This window comes from Bufo bufo, chromosome 7, assembly GCF_905171765.1.
Source record: "Bufo bufo chromosome 7, aBufBuf1.1, whole genome shotgun sequence".
NCBI classification, from domain to species: Eukaryota; Metazoa; Chordata; class Amphibia; order Anura; family Bufonidae; genus Bufo; species Bufo bufo.
Window position 1 is genome coordinate 154,913,145 of NC_053395.1, and position 19,442 is coordinate 154,932,586.

General features: G+C 45.9%; 1 protein-coding gene across 4 annotated transcripts; it reads left to right on the forward strand.

The window, feature by feature from the left end:
• Nucleotides 1–1,442: 1,442 nt before the first annotated feature.
• Nucleotides 1,443–18,302, forward strand: SUMO3 (small ubiquitin like modifier 3). Of its 4 annotated transcripts, none has more exons than XM_040440016.1 (4): nt 1,443–1,616; nt 11,768–11,884; nt 15,046–15,117; nt 17,938–18,302. In XM_040440016.1, exons 1-4 carry the CDS (start codon nt 1,596–1,598, stop codon nt 17,998–18,000), a joined length of 273 nt encoding a protein of 90 aa, XP_040295950.1. In that variant the 5' UTR covers nt 1,443–1,595; the 3' UTR covers nt 18,001–18,302. The 4 variants fall into 4 exon arrangements, with proteins under 4 accessions (XP_040295950.1, XP_040295949.1, XP_040295951.1 ...); XM_040440015.1 differs by having other exon boundaries at nt 1,461–1,616; nt 11,756–11,884; XM_040440017.1 differs by lacking the exon at nt 1,443–1,616 and adding an exon at nt 1,862–2,014 and having other exon boundaries at nt 11,756–11,884.
• Nucleotides 18,303–19,442: the final 1,140 nt, after the last annotated feature.

A 19,442-nucleotide genomic window follows, 5' to 3' on the forward strand; every position in this document is an offset into this window, starting at 1 on the left:
TACATGCTCTGTCTGTGACATCGTCCCCGACAGCGCCGGTGTTCCGTGATACTTCCCTACCCGTTAAATTTCCCTACCCTCGTCACTTCCTGTTGTGACTCGGCCGGACATGACGTTCCCAGCTTTGGAAGAAGGTGCACCACGCCGCGCAGGCGCACAACAATGGGGTAGGGAAATTTCACACCAGAGTTGGGGAGAAGGGGCCACCTAATGCGCTGGCGCCTTACCTCTCAGCTGGCTCCAGATGATCGGACACCGCGCGTGGGCAGTGAGTGGTAGGGAGATTTAACAGAACAAATGGCCGTCAGATCTCCCAACCCCCACAGTGCGCAGGCGCGGTGATCGGATGGATTTTCAGTATAAGAGATCTCGCTGTCGGCTGGTGCGCGCGCGGTGTATCCCGACGGTAGTAGTCAGCCGCGCTTGCGCACTGGCCCGTAATATTTCCCTACCCTCTAAATGCTGCTGAGTCTCCCGGCGCATGCGCAGTGTCCAGCTGAGAAGTAAGGCGCCAGCGCATTAGGTGACCCCTTCTCCCCAACTCTGGTGTGAAATTTCCCTACCCCGTTGTTGTGCGCCTGCGCGCCGCGGCACACCTCCTTCCAAAGCTGGGAACGTCACAACAGGAAGTCACAAGGGTAGGGAAATTTCACGAGTAGGGGAAATATCACGGAACACTGCGGCCAGGCCCTATCCTGGAGGCTTTTTTGTTGACTCTATCATAACAATCTTCGGTAAGCGCAGCCTGTTATCTTACCACACATGAGGCACTGCCTGCTCTCTCTCCTTTTTTTTACATGACAATATAGCATGCTACACTATGCTGTCCAGTAAAGCGCAGGACACGACCACGCGGCTGGTGTATGTAATGTGACAGTCGGCCCTGTGCTCTGAGCAGAACAGCACAGGTGTGAACACGGCCTGAACTCCTCAGCTTTGTGCTGTACTACAACAGTGAACGGCGCCATCTAGCGGTAGGATTTCCGTGTGATGTTTTTCTAATGGAGGCAGAACTGGCTCGGTATACTCTGCTGTGCGACATTGAGGGGATCACAATGGCCGCACTCTGGTCACTGAAACGTCTTCATTCCATATCAATATGGAGGAAAGAACACAGTCTCTGTCCTACTGACGGCCATGTCGCCTGCCCACAGCAGCCTCTTCTAATTAGGGGTGACCCTGCCCCCACCATTGTCCTGAAGAGTCTCTCACCACGCAGTGGATCGCCCACTCCATCCCCTCCCCCCCCCTCATCCCATTCCCATCCCCATCCCCCCTCCTCATCCCATTCCCATCCCCCCTCATCCCGTACGCCATAGGCAGCTTACCGCCCACCCCTCCCCCATCACTCCGGGCGCGCCCCCGTGCGGTCTGTGCCTATAGTGAGGACATGCGGGGATCCAGCTCGGGCGCGCTCGAGGTGAAGGGGGAGGGGAAAGTGACGTGAACGCGCAACGTGAACGCGCATTTCGGCACGTGATCCGTTCGCACCAACCGCCTCGCGTTATAATGTGGAGGTGACGCGCGTGCCCGACACAAGCGAGGTAGAAGTATAAACCCCGACGGAGAGAAAGAGCGGGAGAGCAGCCGCAGCCATGTCCGAGGAGAAGCCCAAGGTAGGGAGCTCGTGTGCCGCGCGGCGTCAAGAGAGGGGAGGGGGGACGGGCCGCCGCGTCGGGTGACGCGATCCGGCCTCAAACTTAAAACCGCACCGCGCGTTAAAGCCGCTGCCGGCTGGTAGGCCGCACTGCGAGCGGGGGATGGTAGGGAGGAGTGGGAACGTAACGGCGCTGTGTGCTGTAAGGCAGGTCGGGGAGGACCCGGGCAGAGGGGGAGGAGGCCCGGGGGAAAGAGGAGGGGGAGGCCGCCCGGGGGAAAGAGGAGGGGGAGGCCCGACTATGTGATTCATAAGCTGCAACGTCCCGGGAGATTGCGCGCCAAACCCGGCTTCTCTGCACGTGTATCACCACCACTACAGCGGCCGCCCGGCTCCAGGACCTACCCCGCAGCCATGGTAATGGTATCGTCCGCTTATACTGCTCGGGTAGTGCCAATATAACCGGGGGGGATCGGTTTCCTCAGAGGCCACGTTATGGCTGCAGTGGTAGTCCAGAAGTGGGGTCAGAGCGCTCGGCGTCTGCTGTGATGTCCTTTCCTGACAGGACGGGCACTTTAGCAAGTGGAGTCTCTATAAAAGGTGCCAAGGGAGGGAAACTGATAAAGTAGAAGACCAGGTAGTGAGATACCAGGATCAGGCCGTGTCTGCGATATACGGATACGGTATTTGTGTCCTGCGGTTCTTGCTGGCCTGATGGGTAAGGGCACTTTCACACTAGTGGTAAAGTTTTCCTGCATGTTGTTCCGTCCTAGGGGCTCAATACAGGAAAAGAACTGATCAGTTTTATCCTAATGCATTCTGAATGGAGAGCAATCCGTTCAGTCCCTTTTACGGTATTTGGCCGTAGATAATACCGCAACATGCTGCAGAATTTTCTCCGGAATGGTGGGTCCGGCATTATTTTCTATTGAAATTCATTAATTCTGGATCCGGCACACAGTATTCTGGCAAAACTGATCCGGTTTTCCGGTCTGCGCATGTGCAGACCTTTAAAAATGCAAATAAAGAATTGCGGATCTGTCTACAAATGCCACCCGTTTGCACACTGATCTCCAGATCTGGCAGGCAATGCCGGCAATGGAACTGCTTGCTGGATCTTCAGAACACAAGTGTGAAAGTGCCCTAAGAAAAGGACATGGCTGCACAGATGTCTGTGTTCTGTCCTCGTTTGCGCCCCCCCCCTCCCCCTTTTTCTTGCTCATAGAAATGAATGGGTCTGCAGTAGGGGTGCACCGAAATTTCGGCAGCCGAAAATATCGGCCGAAAATGCACCTAATCCACTTCGGCCGATATTGTTACATATCGGCCGAAAATATGGGGTGTGGGATTTGTCACCCACCATCTGCGGGCGGGCGGTTTACTTTGTCACTGCATCTTTATTTTACCTTACAATCGTGAGGCTCCAGTAACTAACAACTCTGCAGGCAGAGCGGAGGCCGGCGTAACGTCACTTACTCACGTGACGCGCCTGCTCCGCCTCCTTCATTCATAAAGTGGGCGGAGCAGGTGCGTCACGTGAGTAAGTGACGTTACGCCGCCCTCCGCTCTGCCTGCAGAGTTGTTAGTTACTGGAGCCTCACGATTGTAAGGTAAAATAAAGATGCTGTGAGCAGCAGGGCCGGGGCTGTTATGGGTAGGGGGGATCGGTCTATGGAACTGCTATGGGGAGGGGGGATCTGTGCACTGCTATGGGGAGGGGGGGATCTGTGCACTGCTATGGGGAGGGGGGATCTGTGCACTGCTATGGGGAGGGGGGATCTGTGCACTGTTATGGGGAAAGGGATCTGTGCACTGTTATGGGGAAAGGGATCTGTGCACTGTTATGCCCATAACAGTGCACAGATCCCCCTCTCCATAACAGCGCCACCCACAGATCCCCCTCTCCATAACAGCGCCACCCACAGATCCCCCTCTCCATAACAGCGCCACCCACAGATCCCCCTCTCCATAACAGCGCCACCCACAGATCCCCCTCTCCATAACAGCGCCACCCACAGATCCCCCTCTCCATAACAGCGCCACCCACAGATCCCCCTCTCCATAACAGCGCCACCCACAGATCCCCCTCTCCATAACAGCGCCACCCACAGATCCCCCTCTCCATAACGGCGCCACCCACAGATCCCCCTCTCCATAACGGCGCCACCCACAGATCCCCCTCTCCATAACGGCGCCACCCACAGATCCCCCTCTCCATAACGGCGCCACCCACAGATCCCCCTCTCCATAACGGCGCCACCCACAGATCCCCCTCTCCATAACGGCGCCACCCACAGATCCCCCTCTCCATAACAGCGCCACCCACAGATCCCCCTCTCCATAACAGAGCCACCCACAGATCCCCCTCTCCATAACAGCGCCACCCACAGATCCCCCTCTCCATAACAGCGCCACCCACAGATGAATTTCATTCATGAAAAAGAATTATTAATAAAATCATTAAAAAAAAAGTATTTTAAAAGTATTTGGGCAAAAAGGCAGTTTCGGTTTCGGTTTCGGTTTTCGGTCAAGGGCATCCTGAATTTTCGGTTTCGGTTTCGGACCAGAATTTTCATTTCGGTGCACCCCTAGTCTGCAGTTGATGTGGATTTGACGTGGATGGAAAGTTGTCTGTATAGCTCTGGCGTCGCGCTCATCTCCGCTCACTTCTATGGGGCTGAGCTGCGCCTAGGCCACGTGATCAATGAACGTGATGTCAAGCAGCTGATTGGTGGGGGTCCTGGGTGTTGGACCCCTGCGGATCAGAGGCTTAATTCAGTTCTCCATCACATTATACACTACTCGTTTCCATGGTTACAATCAGGGATCGACAGATAATTGATGGGTTTTTTGTTTTTTACTTTTATAACTATTAGCCCCCTTAGGGGCTAGAACCTGGGATCTTTTCATCCCTTGTACTATTTTCCCTGATAGAGCTCTATTAGGGTGAATAGGACTTCACACTCTCCCTGCTTCCCTGTGCCTAGTACACACAGTAGCAGGGAGCTGACTATGGCAGCCAGGGCTTCAGTAGTGTCCTGGCTGCCATGGTAACCAATCGGAGCCCCAGGATTACACTGCTGGGGCTCCGATCAGAAGCTGCCACCAATGAGGAGGAGGGAGGGGACCCTGTGGCTACTGCCACCAATGACTTTAACGGTCGATACGGACGCGGCAATACCTAATATGTATACTTTTTTTTTATTTAAAAGTTTTACACAATGATTTCATTTTTGAAACAAAAAATCATGTTTTAGTGTTTCCATAGTCTAAGAGCCATAGTTTTTTCAGTTTTTGGGCGATTATCTTGGGTAGGGTATGATTTTTGCGGGATGAGATGACGGTTTGATTGGTACTATTTTGGCGTACATGCGACTTTTTTGATCACTTTTATTACCTTTTTTGGGGAGTAAGGTGGGCAAAATTTCAATTTCCTAATAGTTTTTATTTTTTTATTTTTATGGCGTTCACAGTGCGGGTAAAGTAACATGACCGTTTTATAGATCAGGTCGTTACGGACACGGCGATACCAAACATGTGTAGGGAATTTTATTTTTTTCATTTTTAATCAGTGATAAATGTGTTTTTTGATTTTTTAACTTTTTTTTTCACTTTTTTTCACTTTTTTTTGACCCAGACCCACTTGGTTCTTGAAGATCCAGTGGGTCTGATGTCTGTGTAATACAGTACAATATATATTGTACTGTACTGTATTTTACTTACACTGAACAGATCTCTGCCTTTAGCACAGATCTGTTCAGCACCATGGACAGTAGGATGCCTTAGAAGGCGTCCTGTTGCCATGGGAACCTTCCCCGTCTGCTCAGTAGTTGTCAGAACTTCGCAGACGGGGAAGGGTAAGGACGGGGCTGTCTGGGAGCTCTCTCCCTCTCCATCGGGGGGCTGCAAAGGCACAGCAGCCCCCCCGATGGGGGAGGGAGCTCCCTCTTACTGTTAACTTTTTCCATACAGCGGTCCGCCACCAGTGATGGTTAACGTCTTATACAGGAGGCGGGTGTGTCGGCGCAGAATCGCATAGCCGGCACCCTGCCTCTGACAGGGAGCTGCGATCAGCGGCAGCAGTTAACCCCTCAGGTGCCACACCCACCTCCTGTATTAGACGTTAATTATCATTGGTGGTGCAGTGCGCCCGTCTCCTCATTGGTACGCCTTCTCCCCTGTGCTGCTGAGGGAACATGTTCTGTGATAACGCGTTGAGCGCGCTATCGGCAAGGTTAGATACCAATCACTTTAAAAATCATGAATATCTTCCGATAATATTGGTAACTCTGATATTCGGTCGATCCCTAGTTACAACCACCTGTAATCCAGCAGCGGTGGTTGTACTTGCACACTATAGGAAAGTGTCGGTCTTTCCAGTGACTGGGACCATGGGAGAACACATAGGCTGACACTTTTTTCTGTAGTGTGCAAGTGTGACCACAGCTGCTGGACTAGAGGGTGGTCGTAACCATGGAAACGAGCAGTGTATAATGTGATGGGAAAATGAACCCAGCCAGCAAAGGAAGCAATATGGACAATCACAATGCATTAGTAAGTGCCTGTATTAACTTCCTCTACATAATAAATGCCATTTGCTGAAGTGAGACAACCCCTTTAAGCGTAAAAGGGGCAGAGAATTTTAGAATAAATTAAATAATTATACTCACCATTCCAATGGGCTGCAGCTATGTTAGTGTTTCAGCTGCAGTGATGTGTCTGTATACTGTGCTTGACCGCTGCAGCCTATAGCTGTCTTGGCAGTGTACAGCATGATACCGCTGAGGCCAGCCTATCAACACTGCCTATAGTCCTGTGAGCCGCAGTTAAAGGGGATTTGTTTAATATTGATGACCTATCCTCACATTCTAGGACAGTTTGCTTGCATACATTTAAATTAATTTCTGAAGAGCCCTTTTAACCCCTTAATGACCACCCATACACGTTTTTATGGCGGTCACTAAGGGGCCTTGGGCTGGGATGCCACTTTTCTTTTTTTTTTACGGTGGCCCAGTCTAATCATTGCACGGGTCCCTGTCTCTCACATGAGAGCCGCGGCCCTGCTCTAAGAGCCTGATCCGGCTGTTTAACACTTTGCATACCGCGGGCGCTGATAGAGGGAGCGGACTGCCTCTGTCCCCCATCGGTACCCCACTAATGTGATCGCGGAGTGCTGATGTCTGAAGGCTGGCTGCGAACTCGTGTAGGCCCCAGACCAGCCTTGAGTAATTTCCTGCAGGCTGCGCCTGTCAATGTCAGAATAGCATTGCCATTAAAATGCAATGCACTATAGGGATAGTGCATTGCATTTTAAAATCCATTAAAAAGCGGTCTGTTATAGTCCCCTTATGGGAGTATTAAGTGGTTAAAAAAAAAACACATTTATTCAATTAAAAAATACTTTTTTCATGAAAATATGCATTTCATCGAAAAAAATTGCAAAAAAAAAAACCTCTCCCCATATGTTTGGTATTGCTGCATCCTTAACGACCCAACTACATAAATATCATGTAAGTCTACTTTCACACTCTTTTTGGCTTTCCGTTGGTGAGATCCGTTCAGGGCTCTCCCAAGCGGTCCAAAACGGTTCAGTTTTGCCCCAATGCATTCTGAATGGAAAAGGATCCGCTCAGAATACATCAGTTTGCCTCCGTTCAGTCTCCATTCCGCTCTTCAGGCCGACACCAAAACGCTGCATGCAGCAGTTTTCTGTCCGCCATGTGGTGCGGAGCAAGACTGATCCGTCCGGGAGAGTGCAGGAGCTGTCGGGTCTTCTACAGACCTCGATCAGCCTCTCTGGGGGGCTGTATTCCCCCTGTAACTGGGGCTACTATGTCAGCCCCAGTTACAGGAGAAATCAATAGTGAAAAAAAAAAACTGAAGTTAAATGTCCCCCAGAGGTCTTGTATGACCTTATGGGAGGACCCAAAGTGTAAAATAAAAAAAGGTTTCACATGTAAAAAAAATCAAATAATTCCCAATTAAGTAATTTAAAAAAAATGTTAAAAATAAAATAGACATATTTGGTATTGCCACGTCCGTGATGGCATGATCCACCCTGTCTGATCATAAAAAAAATAATTCAAAAAAAGCCATTTTTGTCACCTTACATCACAAAAAGTGCAACACCAAGTGATCAAAAAGGCGTATGTCCCACAAAATGGTACCAATAAAACCGTCGCCTCATCCTGCAAAAAATGAGCCCCTACATAAGAAAATCACAAAAAAAACTATAGCTCTCAGAACATGGAGACGTTAAAACATAATTTTGTTTTAAAAAATGCTGTTTTGTTGGAGTGAAATAAAAAAAGGATGCAAAATATCACATGACTTAACCCCTCAGGTGAGCACTGTAATGAAAATAAAAGTGCAGAAAAGGCCATTTTTTTTTGGTCACCTAATATCACATAAAGTGCAACACAAAGTGATCAAAAAGGCAAATGCCCCCGATCACCTCATCCTGCAAAAAATGAGACCCTACCTAAGGGTACTTTCACACTTGCGGCAGAGAGATCCGGCAAGCAGTTCCATCGCCGGAACTGCCTGCCGGATCAGGCAAAATGTGTGCTAACTGATGGCATTAGTAAAACTTATCAGGATCCTGATCAGTCTTAAAAATGCCTGATCAGTCGAAAAAATGCATTGAAATGCCGGATCAGTCTTTCCGATGTCATCCGGCAAAATGGATCCAGCATTTATTTTTTTCAGTCTGCGCATGCGCACACCGGAAGGACGTATCCGGCACTAATACATTCCTATGGGAAAAAATGCCGGATCCAGCATTCAGACAAGTCTTCAGTTTTTTTCGCCGGAGATAAAACCGTAGCATGCTGCGGTTTTCTCTTTTGCCTGATCAGTCAAAATGACTGAACTGAAGACATCCTGATGCAAACTGAACGGATTACTCTCCATTCAGAATGCATGGGGATAAAACTGATCAGTTCTTTTCCGGTATAGAGCCCCTAGGACGGAACTCTATGCTGGAAAAGAAAAACGCAAGTGTGAAAGTACCCTCTTAGGGCTCTTTCACACCTGCGTTCTTTTCTTCCGGCATAGAGTTCCGTCGTCGGGGCTCTATGCCGGAAGAATCCTGATCAGGATTATCCCCATGCATTCTGAATGGAGAGAAATCCGTTCAGGATGTCTTCAGTTCCGGAACGGAACGTTTTTTGGCCGGAGAAAATACCGCAGCATGCTGCGCTTTTTGCTACGGCCAAAAATCCTGAAGACTTGCCGCAAGGCCGGATCCGGAATTAATGCCCATTGAAAGGCATTGATCCGGATCTGGCCTTAAGCTAAACGTCGTTTCGGCGCATTGCCGGATCTGACGTTTAGCTTTTTCTGAATTGTTACCATGGCTGCCGGGACGCTAAAGTCCTGGCAGCCATGGTAAAGGGGAGCAGCATACTTACCGTCCGTGCGGCTCTCGGGGCGCTCCAGAGTGACGTCAGGGCGCCCCACGCGCATGGATGACGTGATCGCATGGATCACGTCATCTATGCGCATGGGGCGCTCTGACGTCATTCTGGAGCGCCCGGGGAGCCGCACGGACTGTAAGTATACTGCTCCCCGCTCCTACTATGGCAACCAGGACTTTAATAGCGTCCTGGCTGCCATAGTAACACTGAAAGCATTTTGAAGACTGATCTGTCTTCAAATGCTTTCAGTACACTTGCGTTTTTCCGGATCCGGGCTGTAATTCCGGCAAGTGGAGTACACGCCGGATCCGGACAACGCAAGTGTGAAAGAGGCCTAAGACAACGGTCAAAAAATAAAAGCTATGGCTCTGACTATGGAGACACTAAAACATCATTTATTTATTTTATGTTTCAAAAATGCTATTGTCTTAAATAAATAAGAAAAAGTATACATATTCGGTATTGCCACGTCTGTAACGATATGCTCTATAAAAATGTCACATGACTTAACCCCTCAGATGAACACTGTAAAAATAAATAAATAAAAACTGTGCTAAAACCAATTTTTTTGGTCCCCTTGCCCCATAAAGTGTAATAATGAATGATTAAAAAATCATGTGCCCAAAAATGGTACCAATATAAACAAATCTTCCTGCAAAAAACGAGCCCCTGCATAAGACCATCAGCAGAAAACTAAAAAAATATGGCGTTCAGAAAATGGAGACACAAACAATCTTTTTTTTAAATACTTTATTAAGTAAAACTGAAACAAAGTAGACATTTGAAATCATTGTGTCCGTAACTACTTGGTCTATAAAAATAGCACCTGATCTAACCAGTCAGATGAATCTTGTAAATAAATAAGGCTACTTTCACACTTGCGTTTGAGGTTCCGCTTGTGAGTTCCGTTTGAAGGCTCTCACAAGCAGCCCCGAACGGATCCGTCCAGCCCTAATGCATTCTGAGTGGATGCGGATCCGCTCAGAATGCATCAGTTTGGCTCCGCTCAGCAGGCGGACACCAGAATGCAGCTTGCAGCGTTCGGGTGTCCGCCTGGCCGTGCGGAGCCAAACTGATCCGTCCAGACTTACAATGTAAGTCAATGGGGACGGATCCGTTTGAAGTTGACACAATACGGTGCAATTTTCAAACGGATCCGTCCCCCATTGACTTTCAATGCAAAGTCTGGACGGATCCGTCTGACTAACTTTCACACTTAGATTTTTTTGTGAAATATAATGCAGACGGATCCGTTCTGAACTGATACCATTGTTTGCATTATAGGAGCGGATCCGTCTGTGCAGACACCAGACGGATCCGCTCCGAACGCAAGTGTGAAAGTAACCTAAACTGTGCCGAAACAGCCTCTATCAGGGTGAATAGGACAAGGGTTCTAGTCCCTAAGGGGGCTAAAAGTTAGAAAAAAAAAAAATATTAAGTATAAATGAAAAAAAGATTTACAAAAAAAACTATACGTTAACAAACATTCATTTTCAGCAGATTTGTGTAGGAATTTTTTATTTTTTTAAAAATAAAAATTTGCAGAATATCAGTATAAATTATCGGCTATCGGCCTGAAAGTTCACACATTATCGGTATCGGCCCTAAAAAATCAATATCGGTCGATCCCTAGTAGTTTCTACAGTGGGGTGATTTATGGGGGTTTTCTACTATGTAAGCCCCACAAAGTGACTTCAGACCTGAACTTTTCTTAAAAACTGTAAGAATTGCTTCTAAAATTCTAAGCCTAACGCCCTAAAAAAAAATGACATTTACAAAATGATGCCAACATAAAGTACCTACCACTGGGACCCCCACGATCACAAGAACGGAGGCCACATACCCCCTACTGCTCCCCTGAAATGACTGGAGTGGCCGGGCAGGGATGCGTGTGGCTGCTCCATTCACTTCTATGGGAGAGCTGTACTCGGCTATCTCTGGAACTCCCATAGAAATAAAGAGTGGCTGTTCCAGTCATTTCAGGGGAGCTGCAAGGTGTACAGGCCCTCCGTTCTTGTGATCAGTGGGGGGTCCCAGTGGTAGGACCCCCACTGATCTGATGGTTTTACCTACCGGAATACCCCTTTAAATGTTATCACGGGATGGCCATCTTTATACATGTAAGGCCTTATTCACACATCCGTGATGAAATCCATGAATAGTGTTCCCCCAGACACTGCACAGCTGAAAATTAATTTTCAGAGCATCTCCTATAACTGGCACGTGAAACATGGATGGTGTCCTTGTTGGGTGCGTGTTTTTCATGGACCCACAGACTATAATGGGCATGATGGATCCGTAAACGCAGATAAAAATAGGGGGTGCTTCTGTGCCGAAACACGGTTGTGTGACAATATACATTAAAGTGAATGGGTGCATGCGCTCTCATGTCCTCACTCACCTCAGTGATTGAGAAAGGCCTAAGGCTGGGTTCACATCACATTTTTGCCCCATGTTTAACATGTACAGGATTTGTATGTTAAATGGATTCCGTACAGTGTCGCCCATCACCATAGGGTTCCATTGTTAAAATTTTAAGTATCCATTTGTCGTTTTTTGCTGGATTCTGCAGGATGAGAAAGTGTAGTGTGCTGCATTCTCTTGCATTTTATATATATATATTTTTTTTATACCAACGTATGTTAAATGTAGGGCAAAACCCTGAAGTGAACAGCACCCTAAGAAAAAGCATTATAAAAATACATTGTCTTAAAAAAAACATAACTGACGATTTTTCCAGGAAACCGTGAAGACAGAGAACGACCACATCAATCTTAAAGTGGCAGGACAAGATGGATCTGTCGTCCAGTTCAAAATCAAGCGACACACTCCTCTCAGCAAGTTAATGAAGGCATACTGTGACAGACAGGTATAACAATTGGACCAGTCGCCCAACTAACTTTTATTTTTTATGCGCAAGTCTCAGACTTGAATGGGTTCTCCAACCTGTGGAAGGAAGATGTTTTAGTTAGTATTTAGCCATCTGCCGATGCTGCAGTCACACAGGTGGCGGACTCTTCTGTACGGATCTCACCTGGATGCCTTCCCTTCCTGTTCATCTGCACTTACTACTATACAGCTGAACAGGAACAGAAGGGAAGACTTTGACGGACTCAAGTGGAAGCCTGTGTGAGTGCAGCGGCATCAGCGGAGCGACTGATGGGTAAGTCCTAACTAAACAGCTTTCCACAGGTTAGAAGAAAGCATGGATTAATCTGAAAATCCAAGAGAACCAGTTTAAAGGGGTTGTCTGCTTTTACTATATTGATGACCTTTGTTTCAGTATAGGTCATCAATATCAGTTTGGTGTGGGCCCAACTGCTGGCAACCCCACAGATCTGTATGAAGAGAAAGCGGCGCTCGTATGAGTGCTGAATTCTTCACTATTCACCTGCTTGCTGTCGACATTACAGCAGTGCACAGGTGTGATTACATCTACTCCATCCCGTTCTTTTCAAAAGGAAGGCTCCGGCCTATTCAAGTGAATGGGACCGAGCAGCTTTATTTATACTACTCACCGCTGCCATGTCGACGGCAAGCAGATGAATAGTGAAGAGCAGGCATGGCCAACCTGCGGCTCTCCAGCTGTTGTAAAACTACAATTCCCACCATGCCCTGCTGTAGGCTGATAGCTGTAGGTAGTCTGGGCATGCTGGGATTTGTAGTTTTGCAACAGCTGGAGAGCCAGGTTGGCCATCCCTGGTGAGGAGAATACAGCATTTGTACGAGCGCTACTTTCTCTTCATACAGCTGATCAGCGGGTTTTCTCGCAGTCGGGCCCCCACCAATCTGATATTGATGATCTATCCTGAAAATAGGTCATCAATATGGGAAAAGTGGACAACCCTTTAAAGGCTACGAAGACCTCTGATATGGGAAACTTAATTTTTTATGCATCTTGGTGTGAATTTAAAAAAGGCAATAAGGGGCAGATGTACTGATGTAACTGCCGTTATGAACATGACTTCTAATGAATTTGTCGCATCTCCAGACACTTGTGCTCCAGAAAGTCAAATCTATGTCTGCTATAAACTGGTATAGATTTGAACTTTTATGCCACTGTTTGTAATATTCCCCCTCCCCCATGTAGTTTGTCACTTGGATATACAGTTTTTAACCAGCTTCTGGTTGAATTCTTTTGTAGGGTTGTCCCTCCCAGTATGTGCTGGTACCTTGGAACTGAACCAGAGTTCGGTAAAAGTTTTTTTTTTTACAGTAGAAATTAATTTCTGAAGTTATTACCCAAAGTCCCGCAAGACTTTGTGAAGTAATAACTTTGGCTCATCGGAACCAATACATACGAATACTGTATGGAGCGCTCACTCCGTACAGTATTCTAACTAAGTTTTATGTGAATCGACTTTGGATGTCGAAACAGATGCCATGCAGTATTTCTCACAAATGTGTTAAATCTGTATGGCGCACTACAGATGCGCTGCTACCACAATCTTTATGAAGTTGGACAGCATGCAATTCTCAATGCACACAAAACCTTCATACAACTTTCAGTGGTGCTTTTATTGCACCTTTATTGTGAACACAACACCTGAACCTGAGTTGTGGTCGGATACTGCGTGGCTGTACAGGATGCAGCGGGCCCTAATTAAACTGAGGACCACACTGTTCAATTAGTATGCCTTGTTAATGGCCCCGGTAATGCGGTGCTGTGTAGACTAAACTGCATGGTCCTCATTAGTTTAATTAGGGCCTACTGCAACATGACAACGCTGTGTGGTCATACCCTAAGAGCCCTATAACTATGGTTTTGATTAGTGTTGAGCGAAACGAACTTCGGATTATCTTAAGTTTCGTTTTGATGCTGTATGGAGACCTTCCTTTGTACAGCATCTATTGCTTCTGTTGAGGCGAAATATTTTTACACCCAAAGTCATGTGAGACTTTGAATGAATTTAGTATTCAGTTCTACATCTTTAAAACATTTTGACTTTGGTACAGAGGTAACAGCCGCTGCCAAACCAGACTTCGGATTCCAAATTTGAAATGTTTTTAAAGGTGTAGAACTGAATACCGAATTTATTCACAGAAGTCTTGCGTAACTTCAGTTGTAACAAATTTTTCCTTAACGGAGGCAATACATTTTAATGCTGTACAGACACAGGTCTCCGTACAGCATTAGAACAAATTGACTTCGTATCTATAATCCGAAGCTCTATTTGTTCAACACTACTTCTGATGAACCACACTTTGGTCTTTAATATAGAGCCTCTAGAAATTGAGAGCTGTAGGTATACCATAGGTTCTCACTGTGACCCTTCATACAATCAATCTTGGGCTGTATAGCAGCTAGAGCCAGAATCCCAGTCTTGTTTGAAATCTAGCTTCTTTACAGCCTGAGATACAGCCATTAGTAGCGAGGACTTGTATGTCCATGGCTACTGATGTGCTTGCTTGTGACTGTCTGAGGTGTTCCCTTTGCAAGGAAAGTTTTAAAGGGGTTTCTCTGGCCCTACCCTACAATGACCCTCAATAAACACATGGAAGATTTGCAGCAGTATGCTTGGCCTCCGCTGGGCAGCAGATTCCCCGATCTTATTTCTTTCATATATATATTTACATATATCTGACAGGGCTGACAATCTTGTGTCGGTGCAGCTACTCGGACTAGCAGTGGGAAGTCCAGGGGCTCTGTTTACAGAGCAGCGACTGTGGTTGTGCCGCTACAAATCAATTCCCTCATCTCTACTCTCCATATAATCAAGAATGTTCCCATTTACTGAATGCAACCAGATATTTAATATGATCAGAAAACAAGAGTAATAGAAAGTTTTTAACTCTTTTAATGCATCATGTCATTTAAAGACATTCTGCAGAGGATAGATCATCAGTTTAAACAAACTGCAGAACCCTTTTAATGGATCCAACCAGAGGTGCCGCCTGTATAATGCTAATTCGAAGTGATATTAATATTGATTTACAGCCGGTATTGCAAAAATACAGCACTGTACATAATACATAAAGCTGAAAATGGTGTATGCATACTTTGGATTATAACGCTTCTTTTTCTCTTAGGGGTTGTCGATGAGACACATACGGTTCAGGTTCGATGGTCAGCCTATTAATGAAACAGACACCCCAGCACAGGTATTGACCACTTGTTCTTTATAAGCTCCTCCATCTTTTTATTAAGCCTTAATGCCCCTGTTTTTGGTGACTTATTTTATAAAATTAGCCCTTTACAGGTGTCCTATTCTGCCCCATTGAAAGAAATCCTTTAAAGCTCATGCACACAACCGTATGTATTTTGCAGACCGCAAAAAAAGGATTATGTCCGCGTGCGTTCCGTATTTTATGGAACAGCTGGCCCCTGATAGAACAGTACTCTCCTTGTCTGTAATGCGAACAATAATAGGACATACGGAAACGAAATGCATATGGAGTAACTTATGTTTTATTTTTATTTATTTTTTGCGGACCCATTGACATGAACGGTTCTGCATTACGGTCTGGAAAAAAAAAACTGACATGGGAAGAATATGTTCGTGTGCATGAGCCCTTGGGGTCCATTCACACGTCCGCATCCGTTCTGCAATATCGGGAACGGGTGCGGACCCATTCATTCTCAATGGGGCAGGAATCGATGCAGAGAGCACACTATGAGCTCTCTGCATTTCCGGAACGTGGCCCCGAACTTCCGGGACGCGGCTCCGCAAAAAATTAGAACATGTCCTATTCTTGTCTGCAATTGCGGACAAGAATAGGCAATTCTATGGGGGGGTGCCGGCCGGGTGTATTGCGGATCCGCAATACACCACGGACGTGTAAATGGACCCTTAATGGGATTAAAGTCGGGACAATTGGGATAGATACTACAGCCCTTTATATGTAACCCAAGAAGCTCTGGAACAAGTTTATTCTGCATGAAGCATAGCCTTGTACAGCCACATCAAAGGAAAGAAAATAAGTACAAGTCGGCAACCTCCTGCACTCCAGCTGCTGTGAAACTACAAATCCCAGCATGCACACTTGCTCGGCTGTTCTTGAAAGTCTGTTTCATGAAAATGAGGGGTAGGGTCGTTTTACGTTTTTATTTTAAAACCTCGTTAATGCCATGGTGCTGTACATATAAAATGTCTTGCATATGGAATATAACACAAACGGGTACAATGGACATGAGGTAACTTAGTGACAGAGGGGAAGAGGTCCGTGCCTGTGAGGGCTTCCAGTATAAAGAGTGCCTTTAATTAACCCCTTACCAGACTGAAGTCGCTTTGGAAGTGACTCAGCAGATTAATTGGTGTACAAAAAAATTGTATGACTGTGTATAGTAAGAAAGGAGTGTGGGTTTTATCTTCTAGTGAACCTCTAAAGGCACCGAGACACATCAAATGTTTTATGCCACTGTTGTGGCAGAAAGAAATCGCCAATTATGGTGCATGCCATATTTGCCCAATTTGACCTTTCGCTTCTCTTGCTACTTTTCAAAAGTGGTGACACAATAGATGGCTTAGCAGAAGGGGGCACAGCCTGACAGATTTAGTATTGTACACTGACAAAACTTGGACTGTATTCAGACAAGTGTTGTAAAACTTATGTTCTGTCTAGTAAAAATGGACATACGCACAGACCTATTGAGTAGAATACAAGAATGAGTCTCAGCATGGGATTAATTTGTGTTGAAGATTGGACACATGAATTGCCCCATTGACTGTCAGAGTTGAGTCTGTGTGCTGTCTGTTGTACACTTGGACAGCACCCAGATGTGAACATCCCTGATCTGAGTAAGCCCTAAGGAATATACGAAGGTGGGGGTGAAAAACGTAACTGCATTGATGCATTAAAGGGAGCCTGCCACCCCTCTTTGGGACCACTATCTACAGCAGGGGTGCTCAACCTTTTCTGGTTGGGGGCCACATTGTCAGCCTGAACCAATTCCAAGGGCCGAAAATAAAACTTAAAGGAGGTATTACCAACTGAAATACTGTATTTATGGCATATTAAACATACAGTATATATTCTTAATGTCTAGTTACACTTCCAGGACTCCCATCTAATGGGAAAATACATGAAAGATACATGTGAGCAGACAAGACATACATATCTGTTACCAGATGGTTGGGGGCCGCAAAGAATGGTATCGAGGGCCACATGTGGCCCCCGGGCCGCAGGTTGTGCACCCCTGATCTACAGTAATACCTGAGTAGTCCTGCAGATATGGAGTCCAGATCACTATTTTCCTACTGCTCCTCCATTTTCCCGCTGTCATTGCTTAGAGATGAGTTGAAATAGATTGTCAGGACTGCTGTGCATGCGCACATGAGTCCTCTCCATTGTTATAACAGTACAGGAGTCTGGACTGAATTTCAGTGCAGCTTTGAGTGCTGACGGGGGAAACCAGGCATAGTAAGAATCAAAAATGGGGATCTGGACTCATTATCTGCCGTACTATGCGTGTGTTACTGTAGATAATAGTCCAAAATCATGGTGAAAGGTTCTCTTTAAAGGGGTTATCCACTTTATTAATATTAATGACTTATCCTCAGGATAGGTCTTCATTATCAGATTGGGGGGGCAATCAGCTGATTGAAAAAAACCACAGTGCACTGCCTTCTCTTCAGTTTACCTGCTTGCCGTCACAACTGCAGCAGCGAGCAGTGCAATTACAGCTGTGACGTCCCATGAAGTGAACGGGGATGCCATAGTTGTAATTACACTGCTCACCACTGCAGTTGTGACAGCGAGCAGATAAAGGCAGAAGAGAAAGCGGAGCTCGTACAAGCGCTGCGGTCTCTTTAAACAGCTGATCGGCAGGGGTTGGCCCCCACCCATCTGACATTGATGACCTATCCAGAAAATTGAAAAAAAGCAGACAGCCCCTTGGGGGCTGCTGGAAGAACACTACCACATTTTCTTATGTGATTAGAATTTACAGATTTTAATCTCGTTTTACGCTTTGTACTTCAGCTTGAGATGGAAGATGAAGATACCATTGACGTCTTTCAACAACAGACAGGTGGCATGTGCTAAGCCAGTTCTCCAACATGGAAGGTGCCCAGCGAGCCTACATGCACCTAACTTCTTCCCACATCTGCCGTCATGACAAAGAACATGCTGATCTCACAAGATTCTGGAAACATTAGCAGACTCTTGATTTAACAATTTGCTTTGCCCTACATACAAGTGGTGGAAGTTTTGTTGTAAAGAGGGCCAATATCAACAATTACTTTCCTAAAGTGGTTTTGTTTTCTTGTATTATTTTGTGTGGCACCGGTTTTTTGTTTTGTTTTTACAGTAATCAGGTTTTTTTTGTCATGTAAATAGTTGGACAAGTTCCCCCCGTTGTGTGTGACTGGCATTTATGTCAGGACACTCTAAAATTTCTGTTTCTTTCTAAACTGATTACTTCACCCACAGCCACATTGGAAGGAAGTTAGTTTGGAAGTGGGGAGCCATTATGGGTAAGGTGGGAGGAGGGACATGCTTTTATTTACTACTGTGCTACAAACCTCTGCATTATGGAGGGTCACTGAAATGCTGGTCCTTCATATGCTGATGCTGTTTTACAAATAGTTGAGATTTTGAGTACTGTATCTGACATGTCTGGTGAAAATTCATTTTACTGGTTATCCACACCGGTTCTCATACTGTCAGTGATTGTACTGTACGAAGGATGTTTAATGCCAGATCTGTTCTTTGTTGATCTAATTAAATTGGCCTTGTCCTATCCACTGTCACTGGCTCCTTTAATGCAGCAAGTAAGCTGAGCATCCGCATAGATATCCATTCCTTTGAAAATGAACATGCTGCCGAAGACTAGTATGCCAACAAAGATGCCTTTTTGTGGATGTGGTAGTGTTCAGGGCAAGAATCTCTAGAGTTAATAATGTAAGTAGTCTTGAATGCTACAATTGACCAAGATTCTTTAAAGGCTATCGACTCCCCTAGGGACATTATCATTGCATTTTACTCATTTTAGGCTAAACATTTTTCAGTTGGTCTTCATTAAAAACTTTCAATAGTTTTGTTCTCTTGAGGTTTGTTAATATGCAGACTTCTGCTTCACATTGAGTCTGTCAGGGCTCCGACGGCTTGATCTGTAGCACTTTCCTGACAGCTCATAAACGCTCATTATAGCTAAATTCTTATGGGTTTTACCATAATTTAGCTTAAATGAGTTAGAGCTGTCAGGAGTTCAGTAATAAGGGTTAGAGATCAAGCTGTCAGAAAGCTACTCTGAGATTCACTGAGAAAGGGGGAGCAGCTGTCTGCAGATGCACCAAGGGTGTCGGCTGTAGAAAAAGGATTATCCCAAAATAAGTAAAATGCAATGCTAAAAAAGTGCCCCCAGAGGTGTCCGTAGACTTTAATCTGATAGTCCACTTTTAAACCTGCTCTTAATTGTTTAATTTTAAACCTGATGCCGTTTTCTTAGCTAAAGTGACACTTAGCAATAAAAACTTGCAGTTCTT

Coding starts and splice junctions, on each gene's coding strand:
- SUMO3 (XM_040440015.1), top strand. CDS start 1,596: ATGTCCGAGGAGAAGCCCAAG. Junction 11,885..15,045: donor AGGCATACTGTGACAGACAG/GTATAACAATTG, acceptor TTTTTCTCTTAG/GGGTTGTCGATGAGACACAT. Junction 15,118..17,937: donor AAACAGACACCCCAGCACAG/GTATTGACCACT, acceptor TTTGTACTTCAG/CTTGAGATGGAAGATGAAGA.